The following is a 16,290-nucleotide window of genomic DNA, read 5'->3' as shown; positions in this document are numbered from 1 at the left end:
GCAGGTCCCCGTGGAGGGACTGGCCGCCCTCCCCGGGGCCGACGTGGGGAGCTGGCAAGGAAGCGAGAGTGCCCGGCAGTCCAGAGTGGTGGCTTCCCGGAGATGAGTCGGCACTTCGTCTGTGCTCTGTGTCTCTGGCCCTTACTCCTGGACTCTCTGTTTCTAGGTGCTTGTCTCTCCCGTGTGTCCACGTCTGTGTGGGTGTATCAGTGCATCTCTCTGTGAGCCTATCTTTTTTGGTGTCTCTCTCCGCATGCATCTCTGTGGGCCTGTGTATACCTGTCTGACAGTGACAGTTTTGAGGGTTTTTTTTCCCATGAGAAATCAGTTTATTAGAGGGGAGACTGGGGAAACCGCTCTCCTTTATGAAAGGAAACTGAGGGCAGCTCCTGGAGGCCCAGGAGGGGAGTCCGGGGCAGCGTCGCTCCAGCCCGAATCGGGCATTCGTTCCTCTGTTACTCAGACTTGGCCTCAAGCTTTCTGTTCCCATCATGACATCTTATTAAAACCCTGCTCACAGAAATGAAAACATATGTCCACATAAAAATGTGTACACAGATGTTCACGACAGCCCATTTCACAATAGCCAAAACGCAGAGACTCAAATGTCCACCAGCTGATGGAATAAACAGAATGGTCTGTCCATACCGTGGAATACTATTCAGCCATAAAAACAGCATGAATGAACCTTGAAAATTGTACACTCACTGGAAGAACCTGTCTCAAAAGACCACATGTTACAGGATCTATTCATCAGAAATGTCCAGAACAGGTACACTTTCAGAGACAGGAAGTGGATTGGTGGTTGCTCAGGCTGGGGATGGGAACAGGGGGACTAGGGGTGATAGCTAAAGGTTTTGGGGTTTCTTATTGAGATGATAAAAATATTCTAAAGTCAACATATCTGTGAATATACTAAAAATTATTAAATGGTACAATTTACATGGTTCAATTGCATGCTCCGTGAATTCCATCTCAATAAAGCTATTCTTAAAAGCCCTGCTCAGACAGCTGGTAGCCTCAGAGAGGATGGAAACAACACTGTTTTCGGATCCAGAATCCTGGAACCCAGGGCCAGCTCTGTCTGTTTGCTGTGTGATGGTGGGCAAGAAACACAGCCTCTCTGAGCCTCAGGGTTCTCAGCTTGATGATGACAGTAATGATTGCCATTCCCTGGGATCACCCATGAATCAACTCTGCGAACATTTATACCATAGGGTGAGTGCTCAGGGCCCTTGTTTGTGGGAGAGACAAGTCTCTCTGCCTCCCCGGAAGGCTAACCCATTTCTTCTGCATGCTTTACCTGTTAACTATTTAGCTGTGCCTCACCCATGCCCATTATCAAGCTAATAATTGCCAAGAGTTAAGTTACAGATCTGCCCGTTCCGGTGACTGGCTCGCCAAAACGCCCCTGCCTTCTGCAGTGCGAGCTTGTCAAAGAATGTGGGCAGGGTCGATCTCGACAGGCTGAGTTGTACTGTAACCCCGATGTCCTCGGATGCACAGAAAACCAAGGCATTTGGGGTTCATGCCGCTCCTTGCATGAACTCTGTTGATAAACAGCTCACGTCGGCCAAAACCAAACAGCAGATTCCAGAAGGCTCTGAGGCATGCTACTCCACAGCCTCCTCCCATCCCTTGGCTTTGGAGGGGGCGGGCATAGCTCCCCTAAGGGTGTGTGTGTGCATTGGCTGAAAAGAGCACCTTTTGTCCGTGGGTGAAACGGCTTTTCTCTTCCTCCAATTACATTTTAACTAATTTTTCTGAGTGATGGCATTGCTTCAGCTGAGGAAGCTTTACATTGTAAATGTGCACTGCAGCCAATTTGCTGAATAATTGTTATTACTATGGTTGGATGATCAGAACGTGGAGGACACCGAATTTAGTTAGAAGAGCTGTGAAAACTACAAAGAGGCCAGGCTCCCGACCCTCAGTGTCTGCTTCCTTACGGCTCAGGGGGGCCTGCGTCAGTGTCCTTTTCTTCATGTATTTCGTTTGTCACCTGAAGAGCGATGTTGGTTTGGCGTCTTCCCTTTTGAAGATGAACTCTCCAACTTTTGAAGATGAAGGCAGAGACCAAGCCTTCCTCTCACTTTCTACCCCTTTCATTCTGTCCTTTCTTTTCACCTCTGTTTGGAAGAAGTTTAGAAATGCACAATGTCCTCCCTGCTTTTGCGTCTTTCCTTGAAAAAGTATGTCTTCACTGGACACCAGCCGGGGCTGGCTTCATCGGGGTGTCTCCCTTGCCCGGTCACCCTTTCCCCCTAGTTTCTTGACCTTGATGTCTTGAAGTTCTGAATCACTTTTGCGTAAGACCTCCCCGACCGCTTTCATGTTGCACTGGGCCCCAAAGAGGACACCACCAGTTCTGAAGTCACCCTTTTTAATCTCACAGCCACGCTGCGTTTTTATAACTGTCCTCTGGCAAAGACTCAAGCCGGGGGCCAGGCGCAGGCGGTGGTCTGCCAGGAGGGCTTTGAAGCCAGGATGCGATGGGAATTGTGTGTTGAAAAGGTGATTTGACTGCCACCTGGAGAATGGATTGGAAGGTGTCCATCTCTGAGCCTCGCTTTGTCTTTCTATCAAATGGGCACGATCATAAAAGCGTGAACTTCCCCAAGCGGACTGCTGTGGGATCATTTAATGAACAACCGTGCGTAAAGCGCTTAACACATAGTAGGCCCTCGAGACATGGAAGGGGAGCCAGTTAGGAGGCTGTCGCAGGTCTTTAGGGTAAATATGCTGGCGGCTTGGGCCAGGGCTGTGAATTTGAGAGATATTTAGGAGGTGAAGTTGGTGGGATTTGTGGTTGATGGGACGTGGCAGGTGGGGAGTGGGAGTGGCAGAGCATCTCGGGGTCTGACTTGTGTCCCTGGGGCATGGTGGAGCCGAGCCCGGGCCTTCTCCACTGACTCCCACTCCCCTTTTAATCGCGTGGCTCTTATTCTTGTTCTTATTTGTGTCGTGTTGAAGGAGACAGAATGGTGTCAGCTAAACAGGAGGAACTCCGGAGCCGGGGAATCTGAGTTCAAATCTTGATTCTGGCATTTAGTAGCTGTGTGACCTTGGGCGCATGGCTGAACCTCTCTGTGTCATCTTCCCCAGCTGGGAATGGCAAGGTCCTTGGAAGTTTAAGGAGGTAGCGTAAGTTGGTGGTCTTCCCGCATTCTAAGTCGTAAGACAGAGAGAGAAATGGCAGAACTGGGTCCCTGGCCAGATGGCTTCCGCCCGCCCTCCTCAGAGGGATCACAGCGAAACCCCCTCAGGAGAGGGAGGTGGGCCACGTTGCAGGCTCAGGTGCTGTTTGAACACCGCATCTCGTGGGGGAGTGACACATTCTCCCGCATCCCCCCAACAGGCTGTGTGAGTCCAAGGTCTGCTCAGCAGTCAGAAACCGGGCCTTTGTGACAGCGGTTTCTTTAGGATTTCACTGGGAGCAGCAGACCTGACGTAGGTGTGGTTTTCACCTGGCAGTCTGTTCTGAGTCGCTGAGCAGTGATTCCTCACGGTCTAGGGTGCCAGGCTCCTGACCCGTCTGCCTGCTCACCTGCATCCACTTCCTGGTTGTTTGTACCGACCGTGTGAAGGGCAGGGGCAGCCCTAAGGATGCAGAGAGGAGGTGGGGATGTGGACCATCCGTCCCGCTGTGGCCAGGGGAGGTGGCGCCTGAGCACGGTTTGGGGTGGCTCTTTCCTCCCGCGACTTAGAGCCGTCCATTGCCTTGCTTCTCCTCTGCTCTGGCACCTCTGCGGGGGCTTTATCTGCACCATCTTTGAGGGCGGGTACACTGCCTGCTTACTCTCTGGGAAACTGAGGCTCAGAAAAGTGAAACGATCTGCCCAACCACTTCTTTTCATTGAAGGGTGTAATAGAAAGTCTTGCATGAATATTGCCACATGGATGTGTTTGTACACCTGGGAGTGCTAAAATTATTCTGTGTTTTCTTATTCCACCAGAAGGCAGTTCACAATTTTAGGAAATTTTTTGGTATTATATTATTTAAATCCTTAGTTCTCCCAAAGTGGAAGACTTGGAATTAAGTGGAGAATGTGCTATTTAACATCTGTTCATTCATCCATCCACCCATCTGTATATCCCTCCCTCCTGCATCCATTCATATACCTGTCTGTCCACCTATCCATCCACCTGCCTGTCTATCTGTCCATTCATATGTCTTATCAGTCCATCCATTCATGCATTTTTTTCTGTCCATCCATCCATCCACCTGCCCATCCATTCATATGTCCACCTATCCATCCATTCATCCATTCACCTGTTTTTCCATTTCTCTATCCATCTATCCATCCATCCATCCATCCATCCGTCCACTCACCCACCCACCCATCCATCTATCCATCCACCCGAGTTTCCATCCACCCATCCTTCTAGCAAGTGAGCACTTACTTGGATCTAAATATGCCTATTACGGTCCCTTCCCAAAGCCACTGTTGCAAGTGGCATGTAGCATTTTGGAAACTCTTGGTGGTTTGTCCTTCATTTTACAGAAAGCTCCCCCATGCCATTTGTTCTTCTTCCTTCCCAGGAATGTGACCCGTCTTTCAACAGCAATATCACAGCGTTTGCACTGAAGGCAAAAGTCGTCTATCCCATCAATCAGAAGTTCCGGGTGAGACTCCTGAGCTCTGTCTTGAGATCCAGTTATCCAGTAATGTGCTTGAGGTCGGGGTAGGAGAAGAGGGTTTCAGTGTGTAAATCTGGGGTTCTATTTGAGGACTTTATGGCAAGTCATTTTAATAGGATCATTTTGTGGCTTTGTAATGGAGCAGAACTTTAAGGTTAATCCATTTGATGACAGCGTTGTCAGGGACAGGGTATGCCCATGGTATAGCCAGGTATCCCCAGGGACACCAGTTGACAGCACAGTAGGGCAACATCTGCCCTGCTCTTTTTTTTTTAAGTATAGTTGATTTACAATGCGGTGTTTCTGGTGCACAGCATAGTGACCCAATTATTATATATAGATTCATATATTTATATATGTATGTACGTTTTATGCCCTGCTCTTTTAACGCTATTACAAATACTGATGCTGACACAAGTTCCCAACATTAACCCTCATTCACCGGCCGGGACTATGCCAGCAGCTGACACTGAACACTTCGCGGGGCTGGGGCGGTGCTGAGCGCTCGTCTCGCACTGGCATTTCGATATTCCTCGCCACAACCCTCTGTGGTAAACGATATTGTTATCTCCACTTAATGCATAAGGCCACTGAGGCCCAGAGAAGCTAATGACCTGCCCAAGGCCACACAGCTGGAAGGGGCAGGGCAGAGTCAAGCCCTCAGGTCTTACACCTGAAGCCAGGAGCGCACACCTGCGGCCGGGAGTTTTGCAGAGAGCGGTGTGTTCCTTGATGCTCAGGGAACCCGCAACCTATGAGATGCTCCAGGAAAGAAAGTTTCCTGGTCAAGTAAGCTGAGGAAGGTGCTGCCTGCTCTCCCGGCCGTGAAGAGGACAGGCTCTTGTGTCACAGACTCAGACCCAACTCCCATCTCAGCCTTTAACCCTTGACCATTCCTTGACTTCTCAGGGCCTCAGTTTCTTCATCTATAAAATGGGGGTAAAGGGCCCTATTGCCTCACCGAGCTATTTGGAGGGTTATATGGGGTGATAGACAGGGGGCTTAGAACAGTGTGTGATGTCTCAGCACTCAATGCCTGTTCAGGTTTTGAAATTCTTACTTGCTTTTGAGGACAGCCAGACCATATCAAAGGCTCTGAGAATTCCTGCCCCAGAGAGATGATTCTACTTTGTTACGGAGACTTTCCCAAACTAATTTTTCTGTGGAACCCTTGCAGCGAGCAGTCACTGGTGACAGTTCATGGAACTGCTCCCCAGAACACACGCTGGGAACCACTTCCTTCACTATCGGGTGGGTGGGTGAAGGGGTAGAGCTCCCAGACCAGGGGATTACTCACCGTCAGCACCCCTGCCGGGCAGGCTCTGCAGTGAACACTGAGGATTAGCCAGTGGTCAGGAAAGCACTGTCCTCACGCCGGAGGCCCTCACAGCTGGGGCAGATTGCAGGATGGCCCATGATAACAGGCAGGACAGAAGTGACCGGGGACCTGTGGAGCACAGTGTGGGCTGGGCCTGGGTACCAGGGAAGGAGAACTCAAAGGTCTGTGTCTGGAGGGAAGGATGCTTCAGCCCCGCAGATGAGGAGTGAGGGGGGTTCTGGCGGGGGACCAGAGTCTGGGAAAGCGCAGAAGCATGGAAGGATGGTGAGAGTTTGGAGCTGACCACCAGCTCGGTACCACCTGGGCATGCGCCTCGGGGAGCCACAGGGGATGAGACTGGACACAGGGGCGACAGACATTCGCTGAGCCCTCCAGCTGTGATGTCATGTGGTCCTGGCGGTGCGTGGGGCTTCAGTTCCTTAATAAAGGCCCCGATCCTCTGGAGGGCAGGTTAGTGGGCAGAGCAGGCCCGGGGGTCTGAGAACACAGAGAGAGAGGGGGCAGGGCAGGCAGGCTGCTGTGGAGGAGGTCAGAGCCCGCAGCAGTGTGGGTGCAGGGGGCCACTGGGGAAGACACGGAGGCTAGTTGCTGCGGGGGAGGAGCCTGGTGCCGAGGGGCTGGCCTCCGGGACAAGTGATGTGCCAGGAGCTGTGGTACAGGTCCCTGGGGCACAAGTGTGTGGGTGTGGCCGTGACCCTGGGACAGAAGCTCTAAGGTGTCCACTCGCAGGCCTCCCCAGTCTTGTCTGCCTGGGAGCCACCATCACGTGTCACTGGTGGAATTGTGGAAACACACGCATGACAGGTCACGTGGACTGAGAACGGGCTTTCTCTTCTGCCACCCCAGCCTCTGGCCGACGGTTCCTCCAACCCATCTCTGCACGAAAACTTAAAGCAGGCAGTCTTGCCAAACCAGCTGGTGGAGGCGTCCCCTTCCAGCAGCCTGGGGAGCCTGAGCCAGGCCGAGAAGGACGACTGCAGCTCCTCGTCCAGCATCCACTCAGCCACCAGCGACGACAGGTTCCTCGGCCGCACCTTCTTCCAGGCGAGCAGCTTCCCCGAGGCGCTGACCTGCGAGAGGTGAGGTGGGGGTGGGATGGAGACCGCTCGGCTGTGTCATTGTCAACAAAGGACATGGAGGCCCAGAGAGTTAAGGACTCAGCCACGGACACCCAGAGACCCAGTGTCAGAGCTGACGCTGATTGTGTGGTGTTGCCAGCCTCGGGGCTAGGGAGCCAGGCCTGAGCCTTGGGGAGAGAAGTCATGGGGCCTCCTTTATCACTGATGTGCCCCGGGCATCACACAGCAGCCGCTAGCTCTGGTTAAGTGCCTTTGGTGTTCAGGGCAGTGTTGAGCACTTTACAGGGATTCATTATCTCATGAACACGAGGACCAGGTCTGTCTTGGTCACCACTGTTTTACTGCCCAGTGGGAGCCTGGGACAGGCGCAGTGATGAATAAGTCTTAATCAGTCAGTGAATTCATTTCTCTTAACAGCCCTAGGTTGTTAAGGTTGTAAAGTAGAGGCTAATATTGCCCTCATGTTACAAAGAAAATAACAAGACACAGAGATGCTGAGTGACTTGCCCGAGGTCACACAGCATGTGCGTGATGGAGCTGGGTTTGACATGCCACCTGATCTTGCAGCCCACACTGTCTATCCCCACACTATCTAGGCCAGAGCAGGGCTCAGCATGCAGTAAGTGCTCAAGAAACTACCCATCAGGTGTGTGTGTTGGTCCTCAGGCCTCTCGGCTGTGAACTTGCGTGAGTCCAAGGGGTCCTGGGTAAGATGAACCGTGCACAGCCCAGCTCAGGGCTGGGGAAAGAGTGAGCTCAGAACCCTGCGCATGGTACTGGCCCTGCAGGTGGCCCCCGGAAGGAGGGGCTTCATTGAACTGCAGCCTTCTTGGCTCACCCGCCTGGCTGGGAAGGGATGTTTCTGAGCATTCGGATGGAGAGGACTTGTAACAGTTCAGTGGGAGTGTAGTCATTTAAGTGCATTTGCCTCTGTAGGAGAAAAGGTCATAGGCGTTTATTTATACCCTGCTGTTTACCTGCCTCAGTGACCGTGTGACCGCTACTTGATTTCTCTCACCCTTGATTTCCTGAGTCAGTTTTCTCATCTGTAAAATGGGCATGAGAATGTGTATATGAGGGCAGAGAGGAAGGGTGACACGTGACATTAGATGTGAAAATGCCAGAGGCAGGGGGAGGTTGTTATTTTTCTTTCTCTCACCTTCTATCTCTTCCTGTGTTCTGTCTGTGATGTCTCAGGCAGCTGTTCCTTCTGATCACAAATGGGTTTCAAATAGCTCCCTTGATTCCTCCTTTTGTGCCTTGAGTGGCTGTGAGCAATCTCTGCATGCTGCAGAATTTAAAATCTGGAGTCTTGTCCTGAGCAGGGCTGTACTTATAACTCAGTAACTTCATCCCTCACTTCAAACACTCTGAAAGTCTCTTCTGTTTCTCTTTGAACTTCTCAGTGTGGACCTTGACTTGTGCATCTACAACCTTCACTTGAAAGATCTACTGCATCTGGACGCAGCGCTGAGGCAGGAGAAGCACCTGGTAGGTGGAGAGGTCAGGACCTGAGGGTCAGGCTCTCCGTGTGCACGGGGTTCCAGAGACCCTGGGGAAACGGGTATCAGTGACAACGGAGCCGCCACAAGAGGAAAGTAGAGCGGCATTAGGCATCAGACCACAGAATGGAAGAGGGATTCCTGCCCGTAGACAGGGTGCAGCATAAGTATTAATCAATGCTTATTTATGCCCAGAGCCGTGGGGGTTAAGCAAAAAGCTGAGCACCTGCTGGTATTTTTGGAGGAATGATAATAGTGAGAATCATATCTATGAGCACGAACTTTATTGAGTGCCTACTACGTACTGGGCACTGAAGGTGTTGACACAGGTGGGCATTTTAAACTTCACACAACCCAGCCACGTGGGGGCCCTTATTATCTTCACTTTACAGATGGGGAAACTGAGGCACAGAGAGGCAGACTGGCCCCAAGTCACAAAGCTCTAAGTTGGACCTGAGACGGGAAGTTGAGCACCTTTTTATGGGCGTGGGTTCTCTAAGTGAGTGAAGGAGGAATCAGGACCAAGGACAGCGGGAAACAAGTTTGGTCTCTGCCGGAGGCACATGGTCTCTGAGGGAATCAACGCTGGATCCAAGACCCAGGAAGTCAGGGGGGTGAGTCCCACGGTTGCTACAGGACCCTGTGGAGTTAGCCAGCCATCAAGACCACTGGGGTTAAAAAAGAGGAAGTACTTCTCCCTGAGACACATCCTCTAGTGAGGGAGGGGACCTACAGGGAGAAGGGAGGAGAGAGAAGGCCTGTTGGGAAGAGAATGGGAAGGGGCAGATGAAAAGAGTGACAGCGGGGTAGGAGCAGACGCAGACAGATATCCCACAGGGGCTTTGTTATAAACCAGAGAAATAAAAGAATGTTAAATTGAGGATGCAGCAGAAGGTTATTTTGCTCTGTGTGAGCAGAATGGGCCTCATAAACAGGTGCCAGTATCTGAAACCATAAATCATCCTAGGATTCCAGAAATAGAGCCTGTTCCTGCAGCCCCCTGGACCCCGCCCCTGCAGAGGGCCAGGGACGTGAGGCAGCAGCCCACCTGCAGCCACAGCCTGCTTTCATTCCGCCACACCTGTCCTGCTTGGGGGCAGGTGGCCCTGGCCATTTCCTCAAAGGCTCTGCTCCCTGGAGGGTGATTGTTTCTGTGCTCAGAGCCCCATCCACCTAACGAGTGATGTGGTCCTGGCTGGCCTTGCCCCCGGAGCAGCCAGTCAGTGCCCACAGAGAAGCAGCCTGCTGTCGTGGAGAGAGCATTCATCGTCACTCATCTGCCCATCTTCCCTGTGGGCAGCCTCCCCGCCCTGCTGGACATAGTACCGGGAACAACCATGCCTTTATGGAGCCCACTGCCCAGGGGAGAGATGGCAGTCAGCAGACAGCCCAGAATGCACAGAGGCAGAATGTACGACACAGCAAGCGATGGAGCACTGTGAGGGTGTGTAAGAGAGGACCTGAGTGAGGGAGGCTTCAGGGAGGTGGAAGCACTTCCCTGGAGGGAGACACTTAAACTGGAACCTAGGAAAGTTCCAGGAGCACCAGATTAGGAGTCAGAAACCTCTGACACCTATGAGCTGTGTGACTTTGCATAAGTTACTTCCCCTCTCTGAGCCACTTTAGGAAAGGTGTGAAAATAATACACTTCTAACACTCACTCCATAGAACTACTAGGAAGTTAAGTTGTCCCTCTCTGAAAGATCTCTGTGGGCAGAGCTCTGGGCTCTGTTGGGCTATGTGACCAGCATCACCATGACACCATTTATTAAGCACAGATACTCTGCTTTAAATGTCGGATCTCATGAAACCCTCACTGCTGTTTCACTCATGAGGAACCTGAGGCTCAGAGAGGTCAAGTCAGTTGCCCAAGGTCACACAGCTGGTAAATGGCAGAACCCAAATGAGGTTTGTCTGAGTGCAAGTTCTGTGTATCCTCAGAGCCCAGAACAGTGCTCTGTAGAAATGGGTCTGGCTGACGGCGGCCCTGTCCTGGGAGAGCTGCTTTCTAAGCGTGGCCTTTCATTCACTGCAGAGCATGGCTTTGTTGCGTGCAGGGTCTATAGAAACTCGGGGAGCAGGTGGGAGCCACGTGACACAAAAGACTTCACATTTTGTTTCTCTGGTAGAGGTCCGTCATCACAGGTCAGGGTTCAGAAGTGACTCAGACCAGATGTGACCATCAAGCAGCCCAGAAGCTTAGAGCTCACTGGTGGCTCTTGAGAAAGACGGCACCAGTGCTGGACTTGTCTAGGACATGGAGAGAAGCCACAGTTGTAACCTTTAAAGCAGAAGAGCAGAGATGAGAACAGAGGAGGGGATTCTGGGGGAGGCTAACATAAGAGGAGCATTAGGACTAGGGGGTTTCTCGTGGTGCTGGAAGATTCTCTATCTTGATTGTGGCCATCGTTCCATGAATCTGTGGCAGGGGAAAATTGCACAGAACCACACGCACATGTAAACACAAATGACATATAAAATGAGTGAAAACTGAGTAAGGTCCGCAGTGCACTGTATTGGACCTATGTCAGTTTCCAGGTTTGGTACTGAGCCCCAGTGATGTGAGGTATCAGCCCTGGGGGCAAAGCACATAGAACTCTGTATGATTTGCCCCTTCCTGTAAGTCCGTAATTATTCCAAATTTAAAAGTTTTAAAAGTGGACAGGAATGTAACAAGACTTGTAAACATTACCAATTCCATTTAGGGTCAGAAGGAAAATGGATTTGAGACTAACATCTTGAGAAAACAATGTCACTTTCACTAGCTTTAGACGTCAATGGATAGAAGGCCAAAACGACGTTTGTCTTCTTAGAGCTCGTTAGTGTTGGCAAGCATGCTGATGTCTGGTGAAGGGTTCTGTTCCTCATGGATGTCCCTTGTGACATGAGGCCATTTGTCCAGATTTCTCGGCTGAGAGCTCCTTAGCTGTAGAATGGGAGAGGTTGTACCAACCTCCCGCGTGCTATAATGATCATCTGAGATAATATATATGTTAGTCTGGCACTGAAGAGTGTTTATCAGACCTTAAAACAAGGGTCACAAACCATGACCCTTGGGCCAATCCAGCCACGCCTGTCTTTTTAACTTATCGCCCATGGCTGCCTTCCTGCTGTAACAGCAGAATTCAGTAGTTGCAAAAGAGATAGTGTGGCCAGCAAACCCAAAAATATTTACTATGTGGACATTTTCAGCAAAAACCTTTTGCTAACCTCTGCATTAAAAATGTCTTAGCACAGGGGCAGAAGGAAAAGACTGAGGCAATATTTTGCAAACCACAGTGTAAGAAAGAATTAGTACCTAGAGCATATAAGAAACTCTCAAACCTCAATAGAAAAGAGTAAACAATGCTGTTGGAGAATGAGCAAAAGACATGAACAGATATTTCATCAAAAAGAAATGTATTGTCAGCAAGCAAACACACACAAAAGCACATAAAAAGATGTTCAAGACCATTAAACCATTAGGGAAATGCAAATCAGAACCACAGAGAGGTAGGACCACACACCTGTCAGAATGACTAAAATAAAAATGGCAACACCACCAAATGCTGGTGAAGATGTGATGAAACTGGGTCACTCAGACATTGCTGGTGGGAATGTAAAATGCCTTTGGAACACAGTTCAGCAGTTTCTCATAAAACTAAACATGCCATTGCCAGAAGATCCAGTGAGTGGGCTCTTGGGCATTCATCCCAGAGAAACGTGTTCACTCAAAAACCTGTATGTACTGTAAGTCGACAACACTTCAATAAAAAAATAAGAATTAAAAAATAAAAGCCCTGTACATCAAAGTTTATAGCAGCTTTGTTTGTAATAGCCTGAAACTGAAGATATTCAGACATCCTGCAGGAGGTAAATGGTTAAACAAATTATGGAGTTGGCACGCTTGGACTTGCCGGGGTGTCCCTGCTCACGGAGCGGTTTAGAGGACATGTCTGTCTATGGAGACAGAGGCCTGGGGTGGATGACTTTACACGTCCCGGTTCCATACAACTGTCCCTCTGATTTTTTTCCACAAAGAAGCACTCCCACCTTTGCCTTGTCTGTGTCCTTGACTCACATAAAAATGGAGAACGTAGGGGGACCTCCCTCAGAGTAGGCACCTCATGAATTTTTGCTGAATAAATGAACAAAGAAGAAATGAAGTGTTTTTCTTTGGAAGGTTAAGAAAATGCAGTCTATTATAGGCCATTGTCATGATTTTTAATCTGAGGTCTTTTCCAAGACAAAAAGTTTGTGTGTGTGTATTTGTGTGTATGTGTGTATTTGTGAGTGTGTGTGTGTGGACAGGTAAGGAGGGAGGAGGAAGAAGAGGGAGGGAGGGAGGAAGATACCATTGTTTATATCTTTCTCTTTGTTGTTTTCTTTTTTGGCAATAGATGTTTATTCACATTTTTAAGATGTGCCTCCTTGACCTTCTTCCTAAAAAGAAGTCTGATGATGAATTATACCAGAAAATTCTTTCAAAACAAGAAAATGTAAGTCTTCAACATATATTTTGAGGTAACTTAAAAATAGTTTATTAAAATACATAAAACATAATATTATGATATAAAAAGTATTTTGGATTTTATGTACTAAAAGCTTATTACAATATACAGTTTTCAATACAAAATAATGATATATAAAAATATATGTACTGGAGGGAGGGTGTAGCTCAGTGGTAGAGCGCATGCTTAGCAGGCACGAGGTCCTGGGTTCAGTCCCCAGCACCTCCATTAAAAAACAAACAAACAAACAAATAAATAAATAAATAAACCTAATTACTTCCCACTCAAAAAAAAAAAAAAAACCTTAAAAAAGCAATGCTTAAAAATAAATAAATAAAAGTATGTACAAGTTCAAAAATAACAATGTATTATTAAAATGTGGAAAAACATTGGAAATAGAAAAAAAGAGAATGTTGGCTCGTATCCACTCCTCTAAGAGAACCGCTATTGATGTTATTGTCTGTACAAGTTTGGGGTATTTTTAAATGTGCAATTTGTTTATTGGTTATAACTCCTTATGCTAGTTTGCATACTTCTCTTTTCAATCTTTTATACAAACTTTATTTTATTTTATGAGTCAGAGTGGTGGAGTTTGATACCCTGGTTCTGTCTTTCACAAACTCTTAGAATCCTGGGGTCTTTGTGCAGTGGGATGGTAATTCCTGTCCTGCAGGATTACAGAAATGATAAGAAAAATGCATATGAGGCACCTAGCAAAGTAACAGTTAGACCCCAACGGTTACATGAAAGCTGTGATCATCCCCATTACCATCACTACCACAACCATTATCTTCATCATCATCATTATCATCGCCATTATTATCATTTTATTAACAACACAATCACCACCACTATCATTGTCACCATCACCATCTTTATTATTGTCATCATTGTCATCATCATTCTTATTATTACCATCACCACCATTATATTCTCTTTGTCATGATTCTCATCATCCTCATTACCACCACCATCTCCATCCTCCTCCTCATCACCACCACCACAACTATCATTTTCATCATGGCCACCATCATTGATGCCATCGTTCTTGTTACTACCATCGCCACCATCATCCTCGTCTCCATATTGTCATCATCATCTTCGTTACCACCACCATCACCACTTCCACCATCCTCCTCATCACCCTCACTACTGCCACCACTACCTTCATCTTCCTTCTTATGTCATCCTCATCCTCCTCATTGCTGCCACCACTGAAATCTTCATCATAGTCACTGGTATCATCCTTGTCACCATCACTATGAGGTTTGGGGGATTGGGAGGGAATGCTTCCTCACTCCTCTATTCCATGGGAGAGGATTAATCACTCCATCCCAAGGAGAAGGTGCTACATCTTCTCCATCATCATCGTTCTCATCATTCTCGGTGTCACCACCACCATGATTACCATCCTCAGGCAATGCACACAGTGCATTATTTCATTTAATCTTCACAACAGCCCTGCGAGTGGTCATAATTGTTTCTGTTTACAGCTGAGGAAATGGAGGCACAACGAGTTTAAATGACTCTCCAATGACAAAAATAATGATAATGGTTGTGACACTCATAATTATACTAGTAAGAAACAGTGTTATATGTCTTATGGAAAGAATAAGCACTTCGGTGTTTGTAGGCCTGGAATCAAATCCCACTGCTACCACTTACAGAGCATCTTAATTAACGGAAGTGGCTACTATTCATTGGACTTAGTCTGGGCAAGTACTTTAAATGCGCACTTTCATTTAATGCTCACAACAGCCTCAAAACTTCTAGAAGAGGATGAGAAGTGCTCAGAAAGGGTAGCTGCTTTGGAGAGAAGCACCATGATTCCTGCAGTTAGAAGAGCGGGGCTCTGGAGCAGTGGCCTCAGGGACAAGCCCAGCCCAGCACACCACTTCCTGCTGGGAGACTCTGGACAAAATGTCTCAGCTTCCTGTAATGAGGTTCCTCATCTGGAAAAGAAACATTTCTCTTTTGTAGAGATGCTGTGAGAACTAGAAGTCACAGATGGCCTTGGCTTGGATAATCAATAGCACTTCTTATCGATGTTATTTTTCCTAATGAACCTGGACCCACACCGGTGATGATTACATGTCAGTGCACACAGTTCTAGAGAAAACAGAACTGCCACCCACACTCCATGTTGGGGTTTGTGGGACTCCCTACATAGGGTTCCCCTCTTCCTTCCACATTCTGAATTAATGAAGAGAAAGGGCTGGGGAGACAGAGAAATGTCAGCTTTATTACTGGGAGGGGCCAGCCTAGAGGAGGTGGCTTAGATGCATAGCAGTCATGGCTTCCTAATACTGAGTCCTAGGATTAGCCAAATCACTTACTGGCAAAGCTGAGCCACCTCAGGCCTCCCCACACAGAAGCAGGACCTTTGCTGTCCAGCTCCCTTTGGGCTGAGGCCACAGCAGAGCAATGGCTTCCCCTGAATGGTCCATCCCAGGGAGGAGGAAGCTGGGCAAGCTAGGGGCTGTGCTCACTTCCTGCTTTTGAACCGCCAATCAAATACATATCACTTCCTCCCTGGGGTGTACCAGGTAATCCTTCCCCATAGAAACCAGAGGAGTGGGGAAGAAACATTCCGTCCCAACACCCCAGGTGTCATGACATTTTCCCAAACTTCATAAAGATTGGAAAATACTATTTCATTGTTTTTAAAGTATGGCCTATTTGGGGGGAGTAGGGGAAAAGAAGAATATATAAGGAAATACATGATCCATTATTCTGAGGCTCTGTGTTTAATGAGAAAAAAATCAATTTCTATCATCAAACCTTCAGTAGGATAACACCCAAAGCATTTCATTACAGTTAAGAAATATTTTACGATAAAGTGGGGAAAATAAAAACATCTCTTTTCTAAAATTTAAGATACAATTAGATTTTTTTTTTATTTGCTTTTTTCTTTTTTTCTCCAGGACTTGGAAGAATTGGAAAAGAGACTTCAAGTCAGACTCTCAAACACTGAGATGCTGGGGGCTGGTGACTCAGAATACATCACCCTGGCAGACGTGGAAAAGAAAGAGCGGGAATATTCTGAGCAGCTAATAGATAACGTATGTGATGGATTTTCTTTTCTGCATGAAAACCGTGGTTTCTGGGACAGTTCATTTGGTGAGATTAAAGAGATGCTACCTAGAAGCATGTTTAATACTCGAATTCCCTGCCTGTCACGTTCTGCCCTGGAGCCAGGGATCCGGTTTCTGAAGTTAAGCTATAGAGAAGGTGTAAT

At 48.1% G+C, this 16,290-nt stretch overlaps 1 protein-coding gene across 12 annotated transcripts in view; it reads left to right on the top strand.

Moving 5' to 3' along the window:
• The window catches only part of EVC (EvC ciliary complex subunit 1), a 68,077-nt gene that overhangs the window by 7,874 nt on the left and 43,913 nt on the right, over positions 1–16,290 (top strand). For 6 of the 12 annotated variants that reach the window (XM_032493807.1, XM_032493816.1, XM_032493812.1 and 3 more), the window contains exons 3-8: positions 4,544–4,627; positions 6,828–7,060; positions 8,467–8,551; positions 9,863–10,006; positions 12,942–13,040; positions 15,977–16,114. In XM_032493807.1, coding sequence (XP_032349698.1) covers positions 4,544–4,627; positions 6,828–7,060; positions 8,467–8,551; positions 9,863–10,006; positions 12,942–13,040; positions 15,977–16,114 — 783 coding nt within the window. Of the gene's footprint in view, positions 1–4,543; positions 4,628–6,827; positions 7,061–8,466; positions 8,552–9,052; positions 9,177–9,862; positions 10,007–12,941; positions 13,041–15,976; positions 16,115–16,290 lie in introns of those variants that run through there. The other 6 variants (XM_032493833.1, XM_032493834.1, XM_032493835.1 and 3 more) reach the window with 3 other exon arrangements.

Source organism: Camelus ferus, chromosome 2 (assembly GCF_009834535.1).
Source record: "Camelus ferus isolate YT-003-E chromosome 2, BCGSAC_Cfer_1.0, whole genome shotgun sequence".
In the NCBI taxonomy this organism is placed as follows: Eukaryota; Metazoa; Chordata; class Mammalia; order Artiodactyla; family Camelidae; genus Camelus; species Camelus ferus.
Note: the sequence above shows the minus strand (reverse complement) of the source record. Positions and strands in the feature narration are given on the sequence as shown.